Source organism: Balaenoptera musculus, chromosome 16 (assembly GCF_009873245.2).
Source record: "Balaenoptera musculus isolate JJ_BM4_2016_0621 chromosome 16, mBalMus1.pri.v3, whole genome shotgun sequence".
NCBI lineage: Eukaryota > Metazoa > Chordata > Mammalia > Artiodactyla > Balaenopteridae > Balaenoptera > Balaenoptera musculus.
Genome location: NC_045800.1, coordinates 57,163,457 through 57,188,908, shown reverse-complemented (window position 1 = coordinate 57,188,908; position 25,452 = coordinate 57,163,457). Strand labels below are relative to the sequence as shown.

Here is a 25,452-nt window from a genome sequence, read left to right as displayed (position 1 = left end):
TTCTTACCTCTCCCAAGAGGGTCTTCTCAATTCTCCCTTTCACGAGGCGAGCGTAATCTGCATCATCGTCCTTGTCCAGCTGTGCTGTGATGATTGGAGTGCTGTGGGAAGGAAGGGCAAATGATGACAGCACAAGGAATGAGGCTGTTTGAAGACCACCGCTTTGTTAAGCCCGGGTACCACTTGCAGTCGTCATGTTAACAGCAACTGCAATTTACTGAGCGCTTACTGCAGTCAGGCATGCCACTGAGGGCTTCACATACACGTGCTCATGAGGCAGCCCACTCGATCAGTCACTGAGTGATTTTCACAACATTCTTCCTGGCCAAGAGAACCTACCTTTTCCTCTTTGGTCCTAATGAGTAGCTATTTCAGTTCTGTTCCCTGAGTAAACTGACCCTTCGTGTACTGCAGCTTCCTCCACTTCCACTGCCACCCCTACCATCTCCTCTTCAGGACACCTCCAGCTCCTCCAGCCACCAGCTAGGAGCTTCCATCCTCGCTGTCCTGGACGGCATCCCCCGAACGCACATTCCTGGGAGATCTGACCAACCTAGAGGAGGTAGGCAGAACTCCTGCCACCCTGGACGTCTACAGGTGCTGTCCTAGAACCAAGTACAGCTTTCTTTCATTTAATGTTATACTGTCATTTCGTTAGACTCGGATCAGAGGTGAAACGTGATTTTGTCACTGAATGCGCTATAAGGTATTTCTATCTTTCCTAGTCTCACATCACCCACAAATCCTATCATGAAATCACCGGGGCAGGGGTGTGGGCGGACAGGGAGTGTGTCACAGCATATGACCATAGCTCAAGTGGTAGACACGTCAGTCAGGCCTAGTGAGGCTGGGAATAATGACACCAAAAGGATGAAATCTACACTGACACATGGTTCCAATTTTTCCAGGCATTTTTTTTAAGGTTTCTCTCTTTCATGTGACTTGTGGCCATAAAGAACCATTGCATCAATTTTGACTCTATCCAGTTTGGACTTATTTTTTTCCAGTCTGGGTTTTTTAAAAGGCAAGATATGATTAACACAAGCATGCGTCACTCCGGAGTTTGAGAAACTGCCCGCTAGCATCTCTCTCTCTCTCTCTCACACACACACACACCCAAGAGAAACACTGTTTCTCAAGGATCATGACAGGTGAGTGTGAGAACAAGAGGGACACGGATGCGGGCACCTGATGGCTTTGGAAGCGTTGATGATCTCTTTGATGCGGGGCACACCCAGGGTGATGTTCATGGAGGCCACGCCCGCGAAGTGGAAAGTCTTCAGGGTCATCTGGGTGCCCGGCTCACCAATGCTCTGGGCACAGAGTGCGCCCACCGCAGAACCTGGCTCCATCTGTGCCCTGAAAGGACAAGGTAGGGATGAAAAGTCCAGTAAAACTGCTAAGGAGACGGGGATGAAATGTACAGCATGGGAAATACAGACAATAACGATATAATATCTTTGTATGGTGGCAGATGGTAAAGTAGGCTTATCGTGGTGATCCTTTTGCAATATATAGAAATATCGAATCGCTATGTTGTGCACCTGGAACTTGCACAGTGTTGTAGATCAACTATACTTCAATTAAAAAGACAAAACCAGGAATTCCCTGGCAGTCCAGTGGTTAGGACTCCGAACTTTCACTGCCAGGGCCCGAGTGGGCCCAGGTTCAATCCCCGGTTGGGGAACTGGAAGTAAGATCCTGCAAGCCTCACGATGTGAGGGGGAAAAAGAAAAAGGGGCCAAAAAAGACAAAACCAAAAACTGCTGGGGAGGCTTCTGATTATCTCCTTTCAACAGAAAAATTACAGATGCCATCAGGGCCAGGAAGGAATTGGCAAGGACCCAGGCTAGGCTTGTGATCGAGGAAGCACCCGGCACAAATCAGTTACAGGTGCAGATGAGGGGACGTGATGCTCAGAGGGGTCTGATGATGACAGTGAATACCGCGTGGCTACCGGTGGTCAGCGTGGGATGACTGGAGAGGATCTAAGAGCTCTGCTAACAAATGGTACTGAATGTGGACAGAGCAGCTGGCAATTGCCAAATATATCGGTAGTTTCTCTGCGGGGAGAGGGCAGTAGGAAATTTCTTTGCAATTATTTCCACATCTTGGAGCACCCAGCCTGTCAAGCCACTGGAGTCCCTAGGGAAGAGGTGACAGAACCTGCTCAATGCTGGCAGTCAGTAAGCGGTGTGGGCGCATGATTTTGTTTCCTGGGGAAACAGGAAGCATACAAGAGACCCACGTGACTGCCGGGCAGTCTAAGACAGTTAGCATCCTTACCTCATGTACTTGTCCCTACACGTCTCCAGAAACTTTTCTATTTGGGTGGGGGTGATCCGGTCCAACTGGTACAGCACCCGGGGCTGGAAGGAAAAAAGCCAAGTATGAGTCAGGGCTGGCAGCAATGGAAAATACCTCCATGTCCTGACACATCTGGGAGGGCCGTTACCTCTGTTGTGCCGTTATCGTTGATGCCATATTTATCTCGGGTTTTCTTGATCTTCTCAGAAACCTCCTTAATAAATTTTTTTATCTCCTGAAAGATTACACAACAAACATCAGATACATATTTCTCAGCAATCTGGATGACATGATTCGTTTTGTAAACTTCAGTAACGTGACGAGTCCATCCTATTTTAGTGGCAGCTAAATATGACACTGTAAAGGGTACGAAATGGATACAGGTTCTATTACAAAATGTTTTTCCAAGGAACACGACACACCATCCACACCCCGGACACATCATTCATTGGTTTAGTGTTTCTAAGGCCTTTTTACTCTGATGATGCTTCATATGTATAGAGTGACGGCAGGACAGCCCTTCCCACTTGCCGCCTTCTCTTCTCTCCCCTGGCACACCCTGCTGCCCACATTCACGCAGCCCAGAGTAAGTACAATTGAACCACTTGTACTTTTAGTCTCTAGACTGATAACTTTTTGAGGTTTCTTCTGCAGTTGTGCTGGTCAATTTAAATACTACGAAGTATGGTTTTGTAGACACTATGTACATTTCAAATACTTGCCTTCATTTCAAAGGAAACACTCCCAAGTCCCAGCTTTGTCTCTGACCCTCAGCTCTGCACTGGTCCCCCATCATGCTCCCTTCCCCAACACAGTCAGAACTTTGTAAGGTCTCCAGGAAACCACTCTCCAAGCTGGAAATGAAACATTGGCGTATCTGCTGTTCCCACTGTACTTAAGAACAGCACTCTACGCCCCGGGACGATGACAAAATGGAGCAAGAAAAAGGGGAAAAGCACACCATGTGGAGGATCCATAGGGCACGGCTAGAGACGACAGGCCTAAGTTTTCTAGAAACTGCTCTGAGGGGAAAACCCATCTGCTTTACAATTTATAGTGTGTCTGTGAAATAAACCCAGCCTCAAGGTCACTCCTAGAACCAGGATCAGCTAGCATCTCCTCTCGGGGAGTTCTCACGGAGGGTATGGTACACTTTCACGAAGCACACCCATCCACGTCCTGCTGCCAGGGGGCCAGCAGCGTGGGACTGACTGTTTTTTTTTTTTTTTTTTTTTAATTTTTTTTTAGACGTTACATTTGTTTTAAAAATATTTATTTATTTATTTACTTATTTATTTTTGGTTGTGTTGGGTCTTTGTTTCTGTGCGAGGGCTTTCTCTAGTTGCGGCAAGCGGGGGCCACTCTTCGTCGCGGTGCGCAAGCCTCTCACTGTGCAGGCCTCTCACTATCGCGGCCTCTCCCGTTGCGGAGCACAGGCTCCAGACGCGCAGGCTCAGTAGTTGTGGCTCACGGGCCTAGTTGCTCCACGGCATGTGGGATCTTCCCAGACCAGGGCTCGAACCCGTGTCCCCTGCATTGGCAGGCAGATTCTCAACCACTGCGCCACCAGGGAAGCCCCGGGACTGACTCTTAGAGCACTTCTCAGGTGAGCTGAGGGCACACCCGGTGCAGTAGCAGTGTCCTTCACAGGCTGCTCATCGGCCGCTCTGGTTTGATCCAGGGGCGTTGTTGAGAGTATGGGAAAGGGTGGAGAGACTGCACTTCCCCTCAGCAGCCCTCAGGGGAATATAATTCCCCTCAGTGGTTTCGGACAAATTGTGCGGGCACTCTGGCCAACTACAGGCGCCCAGCTGCTCCGCGCAGCAGGCTGAGGGTGGATCCACACACCCGGACAGACCAGTGGGCGGGCCCGAGGACTGGATGCATGCTGTAGTGGCTGCAAAGCCTCATGAGGTCTTGATTCTTGATTCCGAGGCCGGCTGAGGGGCCCCAGGAAGACCAGCATGCCTGCCCAGAGTCTGCTCAATCTATATCACATAGTTGAAAACATCACAAGTTTTGTCTGAAACAAATGTTTCAAAAAGCAGACTGAACAGAAGCCCACTTTTGCAAAAACAAAATCCTCTAACGCAGGGGTCCCCGACCCTTGGGCCACGGACCGCTACCAGTGCGCGGCCTGTTAGGAACCGGGCCGCCCAGCAGGAGGTGAGCGGCGGGCGGGTGGGCGAGCGAGCGATGCTTCATCTGCTGCCCCCCGTTGCTCGCATTACTGCCTGAACCTCCCCACCCCCGTCCATGGAAAAACTGTCTTCCACGAAACTGCTCCCTGGTGCTGAAGAAGTTGGGGACTGCTTGCTGCCATAAGGCACCTACAGAGAGCCTAACACTTAACTAGCCAGGTTTTATCCTAACACTGCAAAAATAAATCTCTTTAGCCTCCCATAGACTAACGAGCAATTTCTAGTTACTATCTTTGCTGAAAGCAAACCACTAAAACTTCTGAGGTCCACATGGTCCATGTTCACAAGCTCTTCTTCGTCAGCTGCTGCCCAGCCTGGCAAGCTCTCCCTGTGGGGCGGCAGGGCACTGGCCCCATCGCTCTAGAGCAGAGGCCACTCGGGCTGACTAAGGTCAGGGGCTTGGCCAAGACAAGAGGCCCCTCTACAAAGTCAAATGCCTTCTCCACAGTCTGCTCTCAGGGCAGGGGTTTTCTGCATGTCATCTTTGCCCACTGGGCATTTCAGTCTGTCTCCTAGGAGCCCAGGTGATCAGGGGGCTTAATGGGTGGAATCTAACACATCTTGGCTGCCCCTTGCTCATGAACACAGGTTTCCCATGACTGTCCTTGTTGGGCAACTCTCCTCATTGACAAAGCGTGGAAATACGTGGAGGGTTACCATGCCGCTCAGCCATCATTCTATGCAGAAAAGACTTTTATTTAAGAAAGGACTTTTACTAATTTACAAGAACTTGAAAATTCTCAAGAGACTCTTTAAAGAGAAACTCTCCAGGCTTACTTATTAATTACAGGTTTGAGGCCACGTTTTCAGATACAGTTAGTTATTACAAACCACAGGTGGAAATTAGAGCTGGAGAGGGCAGTGGGACAATCTCTCCTGGTGTGGCTCTGCCTAAAACTGTGAATCTTCAAAAGCGATAATACCCACTTCCACTTAATTTTTCCCCTGTATTATTCAGTATTAAGAGCCTCCTTTACATGGGTGACGTCCTCCCTGAGCCTACTTGTCTAGCTGTGGTTGTGTCCTTTAGGGCGAACTTCTGAAAGCCCTCTTGAACCAGATGTTGCCATTCGATTGCCAGGTGTTCAAGGCACAGGCTAACCAGATGTTGCCGTTCGATTGCCAGAGCCTAAGGCCAAGCAGACCAGGGGGTTTTCATCTGTGAGAAACTCCGCACACATGAGCAGTCAAGAGCACACACCTCAAACCATTCCCCAGCTCAGGTGCTGGAAAGGACAGTTTTCAGCTGCCACCCACGTGGACATGCTTCTGGTGGCTTTGCTGAAAGGAATGACTTCCCTTACACAAGAGTTAGGGCAGATATTCTGGAAGTTAGGTTAAAAGGAAAAAAGCTCACTTTTTGGAAATGAAAACTGAAATAAGCTACTAAGAATTCAGCTGGACCAACCCATGCATACTACAGGAACTCAGAACACGGCAGCCGGCAGGCAGTTAATCACACAACTGACCAGCAGCTAACTCTCACACTCAGTCCACAGTGCGTCTGTGAGCACAGCTGTCGGCCTCTGGCAGGGCCAGGGCTCAGCACCACCCAGGAGCTGCCTCTGTCTCCTCAGCTCTGACACGGGCCATGGCCGGACAACATTTCAGCAGCTCAGAAAAATCTGCTCTGGCCAGTGGATTTCGGACCCTCTTGGCAAATCAATCTGAGCCCAGATTGTGAGCCACTGGAGGGCGAGGACATGTTCAATCACCTCTGTGTCCCTGTGATCTGTGGGGCGTACAGTACGAGGGGACGGCTGAACAAGTGCTCACTGAACCCACAAGTGCTGCTGGTCAGGGGGTTACCGTCAAACCGCGTCTAAGACAAGAAAGGACCAGTCCAAGGTGATGAACAGGGAAGTCCTGTTTGCCAGAACCGGGACAGAAATCTGTGGTCCCCGGGCCTGGCAGACAGCTGGGGTGCAGCAGAACTACTCCTCCACGCTCGGCAGCCACAGCACGTTAAGCACATTACCTCGTTATATTTCTCATAGCCTGTCTCAGTTAAGGTCTTCAAGGAGAAACAGAAACATAAATAAGTAAATACAATCGTGAAGAAAAATGAAATCACACTTCTCATTTGTTACTTGAGAAAAAAAAAAAAAGAAAAAAAAAGCTATGAAAAAACCAAACCAAAACCAAAACAAAGGCACTCAGCCTAGCCAGACTCTTAATTTTAAATATATTAAGATCTGGAAGAGTCTCTTTTTCACCTTTCACATCTTGTCATGTGAACGAACGGAGTGAAGTGCTTGTAACTAAAACATTCTTATTTACGTTTTTTACTATTTTTATTTTTTATATACTTCAAGGGATACATTTGTGCTATATTTGAATCACCAATCAGTACACAAAGGGAACCAGGTACTGATTCCTGTATCCTTTTGCTTTTTGTTTTGGCCACGCTGCTTTTGATCATAACCATGATTATAAACAGGAAGGAGCAGGTCAGTGAAATAAAAATGAACCAAAAAAACCTTAAGAGGATGTCAAGGTAACAGGTTCCTGGAAGAAAATGGAAGGCTGACTCTGTGCATTTCTAACCCATGTTACAGTAAGAAAAAAAACAATTTAAAATGATAATGGTATTAAGTAAATGCTATGACATCATTTACTGTACAAGACACAATAAATGGCATTAAAACAATGCTACTACAATTACAAATGATTGGGATTCAGAACAACCGAGGAAGGAGATGGCCCACAGGATGAAAAAGTGGGTTGTAGGGTGTTGACAGGGACAGGGTTAAAAAAAAATCAGTTCTCTAACTAAAGCATTTTTCTTCTACCAGGGAAACACTTGCGCAAAAGACAAACTAAGAAAGACATGAGATAAATTCTTTATGTTGACTGCTGAGATTCTGCCTGGGCCAGTCTTAAATTTTTTAACAAGAAACACTCTTACATAAACACCCACCCAACTTATAAACTGCACTGCTGGCACTTGGTGAACAATTCCTTGGTGACAGCAGAGCCGGGTGCATGGCCCCCGCGGAGCTCACCTGCAGGAAGCTGTCCTGGCAGCAGAGAAACTCATTCTTCTTCGTGATGGACTCAGCAGTCAGGAGCAGCTCATTCTTACTGAGAGCAGGCTCGCTCTGGCACGGGAAGACGGCCTCGGGTATCAAAAGGAAATAGAGTGATGTGGGGGGCAGTATTGGAGGAAGGAATATACAAGAGACAAAACAACCTCACTCAGAGTGAGCTTTTAGCAACCTGTGATGTTTTTTTTTTCTTTCAAAACAAATTGTAGACTCTACCTTTAATATGAAGGTGAAAACGGGATAAACTGATACTCCATCTTAATACAAAGGCTTGTGGGCCATTCAGTGGGTATCATGCCATTTCTCCCCAACCTTCACCCCACCCCAGATTTGCACTAAAATCACAAATTGTTGTTTTTTAAAAAGAGCCCAAAATTTCGAGAGTGAAAATATTCCCCCACCTCCAAGCTCATGGGGTTTCCCCTAAAGTTTTAATGGTTGCACATCACCCTAATGGACGGACCAGTCTGTATTTGACCTGTCCTCCACTGATGGTCTGTGTCTGCTATAAACAATTCTGGAAGAACATTCTTGGCACATTTAGATCATTTTTGTAGGGCAAATTCCTGTAAGTGGAACTTAAATATTGGTCAAAGGCACCCACATTTAAATTCAGATCAGTGTTGTCCAGCTACCTCTCAAAAAGATTGTTCTAAATTATACCCCCAGTTAAAGTGTGTGAAATGTGCCTGCTTCTCCACATCCATGGCTTTAACACCGTCTCTATTACACTTTACTAGATACAGACAAGAAGACAAAGCCCTCTTCTATTGGCATTTGATTACTACCAATAACTAGACTTTGAAATTGAGAAACTATTTTTCCTTTAATACTTGGGGGAAATTATGCAAAGGAACACAAAAAGAAAAATATTAACTCAGTGGTTGGGTAGATATGACAGCATTAACTGTGTGCTATGCCAAAGGGCACCTCCATTCTAAAGAACTGGCCTTGAAAACACTGACAGATATAATGCTAAATCTTACTTTGATGTTGTCCAGAACTCTTTTAAACTCCAAGGGTTCATCTTTTCCCTCCATGGCTGCAGGATCTAAGCCATCTCCCCCATAAATGAACTGGATGATATCGCCTGTAGAGCTTCGGACTGTCAAATCATACTGTGAGCAAAGATCTTCAAGGGACTTTACGAGCCTCCTCTAAAGTAAAAGGAGGAGAGGAGACAAAAGCTCAGCTGCTTTGAGAAGACTACTCACGCATACAGAGGTTGAGATTTGCAACTCTGAGTTTCAAGGTTACCAGCGCTTTAATCACATAAAAACAATTTATTAGAAATCCCTTAAAAAGAGTCCCCTGACTGCAAGAACAGGCCCACAAGGGCCTCACTAGCCTGTGCAGTGGGATTTAGAATATGCTCCAGCCTCCAGGACTTCAGTGTATTAGAATACATGCAATTTAAACCCCATCACCCCCGAAGGACTCTGCAAACACTGTTTTCCTAGGCTGCTTCGCCTTCCCTCTCTGTCTCCCTAAGGTATAAATTAATGCAATTGCTTTGCATTTCTAAACACAACCTAATCCAGGATCCCTGTAGACTTCAATATGAATTACAGAGGATCAGGTGCAGGCCACCTTCTGGGACAGAGTGGGAAGAAGAGAGAACAGGAATGGCATTGCGTTTGAACCAGCAGGCAGCAGCGATTTCTCAAGTCTGCTTAGGGAGAACCTCCCACCAGCAGAACAGTCCAGCCAGCAATGTGATGGGGGCTCAGGGAGTTAAAAAGAAAGAAATCTTCCTCCAGGCAACTTCAAAACAAAAATCCCTCATGCCACAACTAATTTGTTCTAGGCTAACACATTGCTCTGGGAAAGCCATACTCTCTACTTCAAAAAAGGTGAAGACAAAATATAAAGTCAACAGACATTTGGGCAAGAGTGGTAAAAGCATTTCACAGGCTGTTAGGTTTCTGACAAAAGCAGCACACTCCAAAGCTAAAGGGCAATTTCCCATCAAAAGATGATTAAAAGGGAAGCAGTTATCAGTAATGCTACAGGAGGTCCAGACGAGGTTATGGAAATAGGTGTGTACTGACTCAGGTCCATTTCGCCCTCATCATTGTGTGCTCTGGCTCACTCATTCGCATCTCTGGTTTATCAGTCCTGGTTTCCCAGTAATGCAAAGGGCCGTGTTTCTCAATCCACGGTGGGGAGAAAAGGGACACAAAGCCACAGCAGTTCATGGCCTCGCAACTTGGATTGTTAACTTCATCATGTGTTGTAAGTAGATAAATACATCAAAAAATTAAAAACAAACAAACAGAGATTATGGAGTACAGAGTAGAAATGAGAATTAGACACTGGTGAGAAATCCTTTCCTTGTGGTCTTATGGAAGAACAAGGTAGGATGTGTTTTCACCCCTCTGCCATCAGGGGTACTTCTGCGGCAGTCTGAGAAGCACAGGCATAGAGGAGTGTCTAGCTCAGCCCTGTCCCCAGAGACTACTATCTTACACCTGTACATACAATGGAGAAAAAGCCAGCCCTCCAAGTGTGTCCAAGCCCTCCTGTGGGCACTGGAATAGGTTCTTGGAGTCTCTTAGAGTGGTATTAATAATGGGTTATATAAACAGTTGCACAGTGAGAAGCAGAGTCCTCTCAATTTGTAATCACGAGGTAGGTACTGTCACCCCACCTCCGTGTATTAGGAATCAGAGGCTCAGTGAGGTTCGATGACGTGCTCTGGGATGCACTCGGGTCCATGCTCTCCTCCAGCAATGCTTTGGTACATGTGGTTCCGGCCTGGTCTTCATCATTCGAAGGACATTGTGTGATTTGGAACATACTACCTTTGTATGTTGTTTATTTCTAGGGTACCCTACATCTCTCAATTTTTCCTTTTAAATACCAAGACTGGATAAATTAGAGCTCAGCTACAAAATAAGCAAACACTCAGCAGTCAAGATCTGCAGACCCTATCCTGCTTCATTGCTAATGGCCTACATTTCTTCAGGTTACCTGCATGTATCCTGTTTCAGCTGTCTTCACGGCTGTGTCAACCAGACCTTCCCGGCCAGCCATCGTGTGGAAGAAAAACTCGGTTGGTGTCAAACCTGAATAAAAGCTGTTAGCCACAAAGCCTTTGGCAGCTGGGAGCTAAAGAGAGGTAGGAAAAAAAGAAAAATCTAACAAAAAAGTTCAAGGTCCACAATTCCAAAGCCCATTCAAATCAGAAAATGCCTCAACTTCAGACTATAAATACCCAGCCAATGCACTCTCATGTTTTATGCCCTTTCCTAAAGGAGAAACAATTTAGCCCAGACCATCCTTACCAGAGACAAGGAGGGTGAGGCCCCAGCCAGGGTTGGTGCTGGTGCCACTGGCAGCCAGGTGGCTCGTGACAGAGAAACCAAAGCTTGGGCTGCTACCCCTAGACCAGGGAGGCAGTTACCAACCTCGGTTCAGAGGGCACCCTGCTGACTGTGACAGCTTGCCCCTCCCCTGGGAAACGACTCCTCCCAAGACACCCTTCCTGTGGGCCAGACCTGTCCACCTCCAAAACATAACCGTGTGCTGCTAATGTTTATGGGGATTCATTTTTGGGCTGTTGAAAATATTCTAAAATTGGACTGTGATGATGATCATACAACTCTGTGAACATACTAAGCTGCTGAACTCTACACTTTAAATGGGTGAATATTATGATAAATGAAATGTATCTCAAAAAAAAAACCCTGTAAAAAGAAACAAACATATATAAAACACCATATGAAATGCCAAATGGCCTTTGATCTGGATAGGTCTGTGTTCCTTGGAGGACAACTCAGATGAACAGGCTAACCTCCTGCTTCCCTGTTTCATTTAAGGGGCAGCTGGCATTTCTAGGCAGGCACCATCTACTCCGAAGTCTAGCACTGGATATCCCTGGCATCTCTTCTAAATTGGTCAGGCTTTGACTCTGAGCCAGATAAGCATAGTCAGGTACCTCTCCAGTGACCAGCTGGCTGCCTGACCTCTAGTGATTTCTGATCTTGGGCAGAGAACCTGAGTTGTTCCTGAGGCCGCCTGATACAGAGAATATCTGTCCGTTCTCAGTACAGTAGTCCTATCTCCCCAGGAGGGGCTGGACAGAAATCCTACAGTTCTACCGGGCAGGAGCAGCTAGGGCATCTCTGCTTCAGTGCGAATAACAGCTGACTCCATCCAGAATTTACTAAGTGACCAAATCTGCTCTAAGTTGTGCTCTGCTGACACTAGTGTCTAGACCACGAGGGCCAATGGAACCCAGGAGTCATTTACAAGCAGAGTTTAAGAATTCCAGAGAGGAAAACTTGGAATTTCCTGGTCGTTCTACATGTTCACTGTTTAAAAATCCTTATACTTTTATGTAACTGCCCCCCAAGTAAGCATACAGATTGAATGCACATGTTATGATAACTACACATTTTGAACACTTAAGGTAAGTTGGATGGGAATCTGAAATCCTCCCTCTTGGTCCAAACTCAAGTTATACAGCTCTGAATTTAACAAGGCTCCTTCTACAGGACTCAGGTTTGGGTTGCAGAGGGAATAACCCTGAGCGGCCGCCACTCTTATACACCAGCTCCAGGAGCCCCTTGGTTGGCAGGCCCAGAGCTTCCGTGACTCTCTTCTGCACTGCTGAAGGTTGTCCTTCAAAGTTCTGCCTCATCTGCTACTGCTTACCTTTGAGTGTTTTTCAAAGTGAGGCAAGGACCTGTTTTCAAAGCCATCTGGCACTCGAGAGCCACTGATGGCTTGCTGTCCCACACAGGCAATCATCTGTGATATGTTAATGAAGGAACCTGGGGAAGCAGGTCAGGAATGTAACATTCATTTACCAAAATGACATTAAATGAAGTGCAAGCAGATCTGTGGGATAAAACAGGAATACATGGCACAGCCCCCTATCCTCAACAAGTTCATAGTCTAGGGACAGTAAAAGTCAGAACTAGAGTAACACAGGGTAGAGCTGTCAGTAACACAAGAAAGGCTGAGCAGGGCTAGAGCTGCTCAGGGGTGAACGAGCACTTTGTGGCTGGAGGAAAGACTTCCAGGGGAGTCTTCCAGAAGGCAGCAGCAACCAGCTGGACATCTGGAGGACATTATGACTTAGACATAGAAGACGTGGGGGAGGAATTCCAAAGTGGGTGGGAGAGTGGGAAGCAAAGACACAGGATAGGAGTGTGGGGTATGTACCAGGAGCAGGGAGTAGGAGAATATGGGGTGAAAGGCGGCAAGATTAAAGAGATTGGACTTTATTCTGGCAAAAATTTACAGAAACAGGAAAAGGAGGAGGTTCGGAATTTGAGTGCATTATCATGAAACCTAATGCGTTTAGGTTCTGGCTAACTATGACATTTAAGTGTTCTTAATTATCATCAAACACATTATTTTAAAAATCCGCAGGTTTTCTTTCTTTTCTTTAAAAAATAACGTCAAGTTTACTCAAAGCACCCTCAAACTCAGAAACTCACACACATGACCAATAAGTTTCTCCAAACGGGTTAGACTTCTAAAAATGCAAATAATTAAGTCTCTTTCTCTATGTATTATTCAAAAAACTTCAGGCCTGGGCTTCCCTGGTGGCGCAGTGGTTGAGAATCTGCCTGCCAATGTGGGGGACACGGGTTCGAGCCCTGGTCTGGGAAGATCCCAGATGCCGTGGAGCGACTAGGCCCGTGAGCCACAATTGCTGAGCCTGCGCGTCTGGAGGCTGTGCTCCGCAACAAGAGAGGCCGCAATAGTGAGAGGCCTGCGCACCGCGATGAAGAGTGGCCCCCACTTGCCGCAACTAGAGAAAGCCCTCGCACAGAAAGGAAGACCCAACACAGCCATAAATAAATAAAATTAAAAAAAAAAAAAAAAAGAACAAAAAACCAAAAAAAACCCCCCAAAACTTTAAAAAACAAACAAACAAAAAACTTCAGGCCCTTATAAACAAAAGGCCTGAAGTTCTTTTTTTTTTGAAGCGCAGCTTGTGGGATTTTAGTTTCCTGACCAGGGATTGAACCTGGGCCCTGGCAGTGAAAGCCTAGAGTCCTAACCACTGGACCGCCAGGGAATTGCCAGGCCTGAAGTTCTGACTCGCATTTTCTAGAACACAACCAGCCAGCCCACATGCAGCGCAGTGACAGCAGCGGCCGGAGGGGGGCACTCACCTTTAGAGCCACACAGAGCCATGGTGAGGGGGCTGTTGCTCTTATCCAGCTCCCGGAGGCAGGCGCTGCCCGCGTGGTCGCGGATCACGGACAGCTCCTTCAGGATCAAAGCCTGGCAGGAGAAAGGGAGATGCGTGGTGGCTCTGTGATTACCAAAGTTCAACGAGACGTTTAAGGAAATGTGAAGAATTTCAGCAAGATGCCAGATTTCAGCAAGACGTCAGCAGATAAAAGGTTTCAGAGCCTTAGAAGACCAAGATAGCCTGTCTCTACAGACTGACATCTTCCACAGGCTGCCATAATCGGTGTGTAAGGAAAAAATGATCAGTAACAAAACCTTGGGAAATTCTTTAAACGGCCAATAAATGTGCTTGCTTGGCTTTGTGTACAGTACCCTACAGGGCAATATATCCATATATATGTGACTGTACATACTCATGCATGTGTATACTGTGTGTAAACAAGTATAATATCTTATACTTTATAACAAATTATGTAATATGTAGTAAAAGACAGTTGCTTGTGCTATTTGTAAAATTTGTCTCTCTGCTAAGAACACATTTGAATTACCACCAGTTAAGCATGTTATGGGGTGACTCTATAGGAATATTCTAGTCCATGAGCTCATCCAGATTGTGATCTCTCAACTCACAACTTACAATGCTGAAGCAGTTAGGAGTCATGCTTCCCTTAAAAATGAGTGCAGCTGAGGCCTCAAGTAATTTTCTATGTGAGAAACACCCATTTCTCTCTCTCTCTGTTTTTCTTTAAGAGTTAGTGAGATTAAGAATGAGCTAAATGCCATCCACCAGAGGGCAGACAGCAGAAACAAGAAGAACTACAATCCTGCAGCCTGTGGAACAAAAACCACATTCACAGAAAGAGAGACAAAACGAAAAGGCAAAGGACTATGTACCAGATGAAGAACAAGATAAAACCCCAGAAAAGCAACTAAATGAAGTGGAGATAGGCAACCTATCAGAAAAAGAATTCAGAATAATGATAGTGAAGATGATCCAGGACCTCAGAAAAAGAATGGAGGCAAAGATCGAGAAGATGCAAGAAATGTTTAACAAAGACCTAGAAGAATTAAAGAACAAACACCTGGAAAAATTAAAGAACAAACAGAGATGAACAATACAATAACTGAAATGAGAAATACACTAGAAGGAATCAATAGCAGAATAACTGAGGCAGAAGAACGAATAAATGAACTGAAAGACAAAATGGTGGAAATAATTGCCGAGGAGCAGAATAAAGAATGAAAAGAAATGAAGACAGCCTAAGAGACCTCTGGGACAACATTAAATGCACCAACATTCGCATTATAGGGGTCCCAGAAGGAGAAGAGAGAAAGAAAGGACCCGAGAAAATATTTGAAGAGATCACAGTTGAAAAATTCCCTAACACGGGAAAGGAAATAGCCACCCAAGTCCAGGAAGCGCAGAGAGTCCCAGGCAGGATAAACCCAAGGAGAAACACACTGAGACACATAGGAATCAAACTGACAAAAATTAAAGACAAAGAAAAATTACTGAAAGCAACAAGGGAAAAATGACAAATATACAAGGGAACTCCTATAAGGTTAACAGCTGATTTCTCAGCAGAAACTCTACAAGCCAGAAGGGACTGGCACAATATATGTAAAGTGATGAAAGGGAAGACCCTACAACCAAGACTACTCTAGCCGGCAAGGATCTCATTCAGATTCAACTGAGAAATCAAAAGTTTTACAGACAAGCAAAAGCTAAGAGAATTCAGCACCACCAACCAGCTCTACAACAAATGCTAAAGGAACTTCTCTAAGTGGGAAACACAAGAGAAGAAAAGGACCTACAAAAACAAACCCAAAACAATTAAGAAAACGGTAATAGGAACATACATATTGATAATTACCTTAAATGTGAATGGATTAAATGCTCCCACCAAAAGACATAGGCTCGCTGAATGGACACAAAAACTCGCTGAAAGTAAGGGGATGGAAAAAGAGATTCCATGGAAATGGAAATCAAAAGAAAGCTGGAGTAGCAATACTCATATCAGATAAAATAGACTTTAAAATGAAGACTGTTACAAGAGACAAGGAAGGACACTACATAATGATCAAGGGATCAATCCAAAAAGAAGATATAACAATTATAAATATATATGCACCCAACAGAGGAGCACCTCAATACATAAGGCAAATGCTAACAGCTATCAAAGAGGAAATTGACAGTAACACAATAATTCAGGGGGACTTTTAACAGCTCACTTGCACCAATGGACAAAAAATTAATAAGGAAACACAAGCTTTAAATGATACAAGAGACCAGACAGATTTAATTGATATTTATAGGAAATTCCATCTGAAAACAGCAGATTACACTTTCTTCTCAAGTGCACACAGAACATTCTCCAGGATAGATCACATCTTGGGCCACAAATCAAGCCTTGGCAATTTTAAGAAAATTGAAATCATATCAAGCATCTTTTCCGACCGCAACGCTATGAGATTAGAAATAAATTACAGGGAAAAACACAAACACATGGAGGCTAAACAATACGTTACTAAATGACCAAGAGATCACTGACAAAATCATAGAGGAATTCAAAAAACACCTAGAGACAAATGACAAGGAAAACATGACGACCCAAAACCTATGGGATGCAGCAAAAGCAGTTCTAAGAGGGAAGTTTATAGCAATACAATCCTACCTCAAGAAACAAGAATCTCAAACAAACAATCTAACCTTACACCTAAAGGAACTAGAGAAAGAAGAACAAACAAAATCCAAAGTTAGTAGAAGGAAAGAAATCATAAAGATCGGAGCAGAAATAAATGAAATAGAAACAAAGAAAACAAGAGCAAAGATCAGTAAAACTAAAAGCTGGTTCTTTGAGAAGATAAACAAAATTGATAAACCTTTAGCCAGCCTCATCAAAAAAAAGAGGGAGAGGACTCAAATCAATAAAATTAGAAATGAAAAAGGAGAAGTTACAACAGACACCGCAGAAATACAAAGCATCCTAAGAGACTACTACAAGCAACTCTATGCCAATAAAATGGACAACCTGGAAGAAATGGACAAATTCTTAGAAAGGTATAACCTTCCAAGACTGAGCCAGGAAGAAATAGAAAATATGAACAGACCAATCACAAGTAATGAAATTGAAACTGTGATTAAAAATCTTCCAACAAACAGAAGTCCAGGACCAGATGGCTTCACAGGTGAATTCTATCAAACATTTGGAGAAGAGCTAACACCTATCCTTCTCAAACTCTTCCAAAAAAGTGCAGAGGAAGGAACACTCCCAAACTCATTCTATGAGGCCACCATCACCCTGATACCAAAACCAGACAAAGATACTACAAAAAAAGAAAATTACAGACCAATATCACTGATGAATATACATGCAAAAATCCTCAACAAAATACTAGCAAACAGAATCCAACAACACATTAAAAGGATCATACACCATGATCAAGTGGGATTTACTCCAGGGATGCAAGGATTCTTCAATACATGCAAATCAATCAATGTGATACACCATATTAACAAACTGAAGGATAAAAACCATATGATCATCTCAATAGATGCAGACAAAGCTTTTGACAAAATTCAACACCCATTTATGATAAAAACTCTCCAGGGCACAGAGGGAACCTACCTTAACATAATAAAGGCCATGTGTGACAAACCCACAGCAGACATCATTCTCAATGGTGAAAAACTGAAACCATTTCCTCTAAGATCAGGAACAAGACAAGGATGTCCACTCTTGCCACTATCAGTCAACATAGTTTTGGAAGTCCTAGCCATGGCAATCGGAGTAGAAAAAGAAATAAAAGGAATACAAATTGGAAAAGAAGAAATAAAACTGTCACTGTTTGCAGATGACGTGATACTATACATAGAGAATCCTAAAGATGCCACGGGAAAACGGCTAGAGCTAATCAGTGAATTTGGTAAAGTTGCAGGATACAAAATTAATGCACAGAAATCTCTTGCATTCCTATACACTAAGAACAAAAGATCAGAAAGAGAAATTAAGGAAACAATCCCATTCACCGTTGCAACAAAAAGAATAAAATACCTAGGAATAAACCTACCTAAGGAGGTAAAAGACCTGTACTCAGAAAACTATAAGACACTGATGAAAGAAATCAAAGATGACACAAACATATGGAGAGATATACCATGTTCTTGGATTGGAAGAATCAATATTGTGAAAATGACTATACTACCCAAAGCAATCTACAGATTCAATGCAATCCCTATCAAATTACCAATGGCACTTTTTACAGAACTAGAACAAAAAATCTTAAAATTTGCATGGAGATACAAAAGATCCTGAAGAGCCAAAGCAATCTTGAGGGAAAAAAACGGAGCTGGAGGAATCCGACTCTCTGACCTCAGACTATACTACAAAGTTACAGTAATCAAGACGATATGGTACTGGCACAAAAACAGAAATATAGATCAATGGAACAGGATAGAAAGCCTAGAGATAAACCCACTCACCTATGGTCAATTAATCTATGATAAAGGAGGCAAGGATATACAATGGAGAAAAGACAGTCTCTTCAATAAGTGGTGCTGGGAAAACTGGACAGCTACATGTAAAAGAATGAAATCAGAACACTCCCTAGGACTTCTCTGGTGACGCAGTGGTTAAGAATCCGCCTGCCAATGCAGTGGACACCGGGTTAATCTCTGGTCTGGGAAGATCCCACATGCCGCGGAGCAACTAAGCCTGCGCGCCACAACTACCGAGCCTGTGCTCTAGAGCCCGTGAGCCACAACTGAGCCCGTGTGCCACAACTACTGAGCCTGTGCTGTAGAGCCTGCAAGCCACAACTACTTTGCCACAACTACTGAAGCCCGTGTGCCTAGAGTCTGTGCTCCGCAACAAGAGAAGCCACTGCAATGAGAAGCCCATGCACTGCAACAAAGAGTAGCCGCTACTTGATGCAACTCAAGAAAGTGTGCGTGCAGCAACAAAGACCCAATGCAGCCAAAAATAAATAAATAAAATAAATAAATTAAAAAAAAAAAGAACACTCCCTAACAGCATACACAAAAATAAACTCAGAATGGATTAAAGACCTAAATGTAGGACCGGACACTATAAAACTCTTAGAGGAACATATAGGAAGAACACTCTATGACATAAATCACAGCAAGATCTTTTTTGACCCACCCCGTAGAGTGATGGAAATAAAAACAAAAACAAACAAATGGGACCTAATGAAACTTAAAAGCTTCTGCACAGCAAAGGAAACTATAAACAAGACGAAAGGACAACCCTCAGAATGGGAGAAAACAGTTGCAAACAAAGCAGCTGACAAAGGATTAATCTCCAAAATATCTAAGCAGCTCATGCAGCTCAATATTAAAAAGACAAACAACCCAATCCAAAAATGGGCAGAAGACCTAAATAGACATTTCTCCAAAGAAGACATACAGATGGTCAAGAGGCACATGAAAAGCTGCTCAACATCACTAATTATTAGAGAAATGCAAATCAAAACTACAATGAGGTATCACCTCACACTGGTCAGAATGGCCATCATCAAAAAATGTACAAACAACAAACGCTGGAGAGGGTGTGGAGAAAAGGCAACCCTCTCGCACTGTTGGTGGGAATGTAAATTGATACAGCCCCTATGAAGAACAGTATGGAGGTTCCTTAAAAAACTAAAAATAGAATTTCCATATGACCCAGCAATCCCACTACTGGGCATATACCCAGAGAAAACCATAATTCAAAAAGACACATGCACCCCAATGTTCCTTGCAGCACTACTTAGCCAGGTCATGGAAGCAACCTAAATGTCCACTGAGAGACGAATGGATAAAGAAGATATGGTACATATATACAATGGAATATTACTCATCCATAAAAAGGAAAGAAATTGGGTCATTTGTAGAGATGTGGATGGACCTAGAGACTGTCATACAGAGTGAAGTAAGTAAGTCAGAAAGAGAAAAACACATATCGTATGCTAACACATATATATGGAATCTAAAAAAAAAAAAAAAAAAAAACGGTCATGAAGGACCTAGGGGCAGGACAGGAATAAAGACGCAGACCTACTCGAGAATGGACTTGAGGACACAGTGGGGGGAAGGGTAAGCTGGGACAAAGTGAGAGAGTGGCATGTATATATATACATACTACCAAATGTAAAACCGATAGCTAGTGGGAAGCAGCTGCATAGCACAGGGAGGTCAGCTTGGGGCTTTGTGACCAACTAGAGGGGTGGGATAGGGAGGGTGGGAGAGAGATGCAAGAGGGAGGAGATATGGGAATATATGTATATGTATAGCTGATTCACTCTGTTATAAAGCAGAAACTAACACACCATTGTAAAGCAATAATACTCTAATAAAGATGTTAAAAAAAAAAAGATGTGGTACATATATACAATGGAATATTACTCAGCCATAAAAAAGGAACGAAATTGGGTCATTTGTAGAGACATGGATGGACCCGGAGACTGTAATACAGTGTGAAGTAAGTCAGAAAGAGAAAAATATCATATGTTAACGCATATATGTGGAATCTAGAAAAATGGTACAGATGAACCCGTTTGCAAGACAGAAATAGAGACACAGATGTAGAGAACAAACGTATGGACACCAAGGGAGGAAAGCAGTGTGGGGAGCGGTGGAGGTGGGATAAATTGTGAGATTGGGATTGACATGTATATACTAATCTGTATAAAACAGATAACTAATAAAGTGAATTTAAAAGAAAAAAAAAGAATAAGCTAAATGTACGTATAAAATAGATAACTAATAGGGATCTACTGTATAGCACAGGGAACTACTCAATACTCTGTAGTGGCCTATATGAAAGAATAATCTAAAGAAGAGTGAATATATATATATATATATATATATATATATATATACACACACACACACACATATATGTATAACTGACTCACTTTGCTGTACACCTGAAACTGACACAACATTGTTAATCAACTATACTCTAATAAAAATTTAAAAAAAACCAAAAAGAATGAGTTAACTGTGAACACCTCACACAACGCTGCTTTCTGTCTGCTTTAAAAAGTTCATTTCATCAGAAAATTTCTTACTGTTCAAAAAACCTTTCTTGTCTGCTTAGGTGAGTTAAAGCTCTGAGCCCCAGGCTACTGGGGAGGCAGAAGGGGGCCAGGCAAAACCCTGGTGCAGGCGGACTGCTGAGCCAGGCTGCTTCAGGGAATATGCAGGACTCTCAGGCAACTCTGACTCTGCCATGTGCTGGCCCAGTTCTCAGCTAACCTAGCTCCACATGTGAGAGGGCAGCAGACTGGTATGTGACTCTCAGATAGGAATTAGCCATGTCTCTTTCAAAGACCATCCATTCAGAGAGCTGTGGTGTCAGTCTCTAGTCACAGGATGCTGGAAGTAGGAAGGGCAGAAGCACTGAAGTACCAGGTACAGAGGGGGCCCAAGCGTGATGCTGGAAGAAGAGCAGCCCCATGTGGCCAAATGAACAGACGGCCGTGTTTTCACCACCTAGAACAGGAAAGCTGGAAGAGATGTAACAGATCTAACGGGAGGCCCTCCCCGCTTTAGAACACACACAAGCTGCACAGCACGGAGATGGGCTAAAGCCACTGCCTTTCCTTCCCACTCACCTCTGCTCCTTCTCTTCAGGGCCTACAGCGCCACCCAGTGATGAAGTGGCTAAACTGACCCGAAGAGCCAGACTCACCTCCAGGGTCTCCTCAGCAGTGCAGCCAGGCTGCTGCTGCAGCTTGCCTGTGTTCAGGGCTTCAATGTACTCATCACATTTTTTGTAGCCAGCATTCAGCAACTCATACTTGGCCTTCAGCAGTCCTTGGCCAGGTGTGACGTCACCAATCCCAATTGAGAATCCACGGTTAGCTGCAGAATAGTTGCCCGGGAGAGCAGGAAGAGAGAGCCACGGATGTTAGTCAACCTGCTGCACAGAAACAAGTTTATACCTTCAGAGAACTTGTTACAACCCAATTAAACAAAATGTTCCTGTATCAGTCTCTAGGTAGTTATGCAAAAATGACTAGGACTCACTAACTCCTCTGAGACCTCACAACCCACAGTGATGTCCCAACTAACTACACTATAAAGCAGCCACTAAATAGTAAGGAGCGCCTGAGAAAGCCAGCTATGGAAAGTGGGCCACCTGACTGCTGGTTCTCAGCGTCGCAGAGACCTCTCTGCCCGATTCTCTTTTTCAGAAATTATTATTCCGAAGTACAGAGACTAAGAAACAAATGTAAACTGCACCGTTGATGGAACTATACAGTAATCCTAACCCTGATATCTGCCTACGAGAGGCTACTGGCTTAGTAGGGTGGGGAAGGGGATGCCTAAAAGTGGCTGCAGAAAGGAGGGCCACGAGTCTGGAAAGTCTCAGAAACAAAATCCTCAGGTTCTGTGGGAGGTAATGTAGGTGCTGGAAACGGGGAAACCCGGTGGAATGTTTGGACAGGCATACCTTGTTTTATTGTGCTTCACAGATATAGTGGTTTTTAAAAAATTGAAGGTTTGTGGCAACCTTGTGTTGAACAAGTCTAAAAGCACAATTTTTCCAACAGCATCTGCTTACTTTGTGTCTCTGTGTCAAATTTCGGTAATGTTCATAATATTTCAAACGTTTTCATTATTATTATATTTTTTATGGTGATCTGTATTGTGACTACTATGACTCACTGAAGGCTCAAATGATTAGCATTTTTTAGCAATAAAGTATTTTTAATTAAGGTATGTACATTGTTTTTTAAGACACAAGACTATAGCATACTTAACAGACTACAGTATAGTGTAAACAACTTTTGTAACCACTGGGAAACCAAACAGTTCACGTGACTTGCTTGATCGTGGTATTTGCTTTATCGTGGTGGTCTGGAACTGAACCTGCAATGTCTCTGAGGTCTGCCTACAAGAAACAGGCCCCAGATCCTTACCCCTGTGGGAGACAGAGTGATAGAGAAGATGAATTTGGGGATCAAGAATAGGAAGCCTTAAAAAAAAAAAAAAAAAAAATTAAAAGAAGGAAAGGAAAAGAAAAGAACTACCAGCAAGGGACTTCCCTGGTGGCGCAGTGGTTAAGAATCCGCCTGCCAATGCAGGGGACACAGGTTCAAGCCCTGGTCCGGGAAGATCCCACATGCTGTGGAGGAACTAAGCCTGTGTGCCACAACTACTGAGCCTGTGCTCTACAGCCTGTGAGCCACAACTACTGAGCCCCCGTGCTACAACTACTGAAGCCCATGAGCCTAGAGCCTGTGCTCCACTACAAGAGAAGCCACTGCAATGAGAGGCCCGTGCACTGCAACGAAGAGTAGCCCCTGCTCGCCACAACTAGAGAAAGTCCATGTGCAGCAATGAAGACACAATGTAGCCAAAAAAAAAAAAAAAAAAAAAAGAACTACTGGCAAAAAAGAACAAAGGTTGGAAATTAAATATATGATAGTGAAAAAACTTTTAAAAATCAATGAAGTTGTTAAAAGAAAACTGAATCCAGAAACAAAGAAATGGACAACAGGGAAAATCAGAGAATCAATCCAAAAACTCTACTAGACAATGAACAGAAATTCAAAAAAGAAAGAACAGAGAAAGTAAAAGGGAGAAAATGATCAGAAAAAGTGCAAGAAAATAACCAGAACTGAAGGACACATGTTGCAGATTAAGAGAGCTTATACAGTGCTCAGCGCAATGAGTGACAACAGACCCATCGCAAGGTTGTGTCACTGTGAACTTTCAGAATGCCAGAAACAAAGAGGAGTCTCAAAGCTTCCAGAATAAAAAGACAATTCAGGATAAACAACAAGGTCCTAATGTGTCTAGCACAGGGAACTATATTTAAAATCCTGTGATAAATCATAATGAAAAAGAATGTTAAAAAAATAGATGTATGTGTAGAACTGAGTCACTGTGCTGTACAGCAGAGACTGGCACAATGTTTTAAGTCCACTATTGCTTCAAATAAAAAAAAAAAGACAATTCAAATACAAAAATTTGGGAATAAGAACGGAAATACACTTTACAGCAACCGTTAAAGCTAGAACAGAGTAGAGCAATCCCTTCAAAATTCTCAGGGAAAATAATCTTCAGTCTAGAATTCTACACCCAGCCAAAGAGTCAAGTATAAAAGTAGACTAAAGATGTTTTTGGGCATGCAAAAAATCTCCTGGCCTGTGGTATGTTCAAAGCATGAGCAAGCAAAGGTAACAGAATAGTGCAAGGATGGTAGAGAAATACTGAGTAACACGGTAGGGCTGAACCGTGGAAGACCCAGAGGGTGACAGTCTTGCACAGGTACCTTGGAAGCAGCCCATGAAGGACCCTTTATGTAACAGCCCTACCTGATGGGCATTAGGGAGCTACTGTAGCTTTTGAGAAGAGAACTGAAAAGCAAATTCAAATCTGCAGCCAAACTAGTCAGTATCAAGTTAATTTCATTAAGAAAAGCATAAATAGTTTAGCCTGGAATAAATATCCTTTTCTTTGTGTGTGTGTATGTGTGTGGGGCAGGGGGATGAAACAGTAAAAGAAACCCCTGAAACACCAATAACTAGCAATAAAACGAGGATGCTGAGATACTCACACAGGTAGACGGGGGCCAGCCTGGCGAGCCGTGACATTGCATCGGCAGCTTCGTTCTGCCCCCAGTCTCGCAGCAAAATGTAAAAAATATTGTTCTTGGATCCTGATCCCAGCGTTCCTTTGTCCATGCTGCCAGTCATCAGCTCGCTGTTCTGGATAGTGACGTCTGGAAGGAAACAATGATTATGGACTTACACAATTATTTATTACTTTGCCTCATTCCAAAATGAATTTGAGGCAGTTGAGAAAATTTGTTCTCATATTAAAAGTTAAAGCAGAACAAATAGACATGCTCTTAAAAATTTTTTTTTTTTAAGGGGGAAGAAAAGAGAAATCTAGGAACTTTTGAAGAGCATGAAAGGTCTAGTTAGTTACCCTATAGCCCTAACTCTGAAAGGTACTAGTTGACACTCATTGTCCTTATCTGTGAACTGTGGATGACAGTATCAAGCTCTTGCCATCTTGATGTCATGGGGATGTTTTGAGCATCAATTCAATCATGTACAACGAAGTGTTGTTTATAAAGCACTTTGTTATTTACCTAAGACACTGAAGACTAACAGTGGCACCATCATGAAAAGCCTAAACAACAAAATGAAATTTGTATCTAGAAACAAACAAAACACAATCTAAAACAAGAAGCCAAAATACGTTAAAGACCAGAGAGTATATTTTCAAAAGAATGGTTATAAACCTGGGGAAAAATATCAGTGCTCTTCAAAACATTTATTCTTCATCATGAGACAGCAGAAAACTCTTGACCTTCAGAGAGACTCTGCAGTTCAGTTCTTTAGTACAGAGCCCTGCAGATCCACTTCTCGTCACTAGGCCTTGCTAGCAAAGCCCATTCTAAATCAGTGCTACTCAAAGCAGCCTGCTGGAGAACTGCCTGTTAGCAGCCTGGGACCCAGAAAGTAAATGCTGCCTGAACGGCATTGGTGTGTGGACCACACTTTGGGCTGAATCAGTCTAGGGGACTCAGATGGCTCGCATTTAAATCCTCTCACTGTGAGAGTAGCATTGACATATATACACTACCAAATGTAAAATGGATAGCTAGCGGGAAGATGTTGCACAGCACAGGGAGATCAGCTCGGTGTTTTGTGAGGACCTAGAGAGGTGGGATAGGGAGGGTGGGAGGGAGGCTCAAGAGGGAGGAGATATGGGGATA

General features: G+C 43.7%; 1 protein-coding gene across 4 annotated transcripts in view; it reads right to left on the bottom strand.

The window, feature by feature from the left end:
• POLR3A (RNA polymerase III subunit A) overlaps window positions 1-25,452 on the bottom strand; it is a 52,882-nt gene that overhangs the window by 8,843 nt on the left and 18,587 nt on the right. For 3 of the 4 annotated variants that reach the window (XM_036828759.1, XM_036828763.1, XM_036828761.1), the window contains exons 15-26: window positions 24,283-24,447; window positions 21,406-21,578; window positions 13,690-13,801; window positions 12,215-12,333; window positions 10,529-10,666; window positions 8,542-8,712; window positions 7,514-7,627; window positions 6,487-6,522; window positions 2,456-2,542; window positions 2,287-2,369; window positions 1,189-1,359; window positions 8-101 (exon numbers count right to left, since the gene is read on the bottom strand). In XM_036828759.1, the coding sequence (XP_036684654.1) occupies window positions 8-101; window positions 1,189-1,359; window positions 2,287-2,369; window positions 2,456-2,542; window positions 6,487-6,522; window positions 7,514-7,627; window positions 8,542-8,712; window positions 10,529-10,666; window positions 12,215-12,333; window positions 13,690-13,801; window positions 21,406-21,578; window positions 24,283-24,447 (1,463 nt within the window). The remainder of the gene's footprint in view (window positions 1-7; window positions 102-1,188; window positions 1,360-2,286; window positions 2,370-2,455; window positions 2,543-6,486; window positions 6,523-7,513; window positions 7,628-8,541; window positions 8,713-10,528; window positions 10,667-12,214; window positions 12,334-13,689; window positions 13,802-21,405; window positions 21,579-24,282; window positions 24,448-25,452) is intronic. The other variant, XM_036828762.1, reaches the window with a different exon arrangement.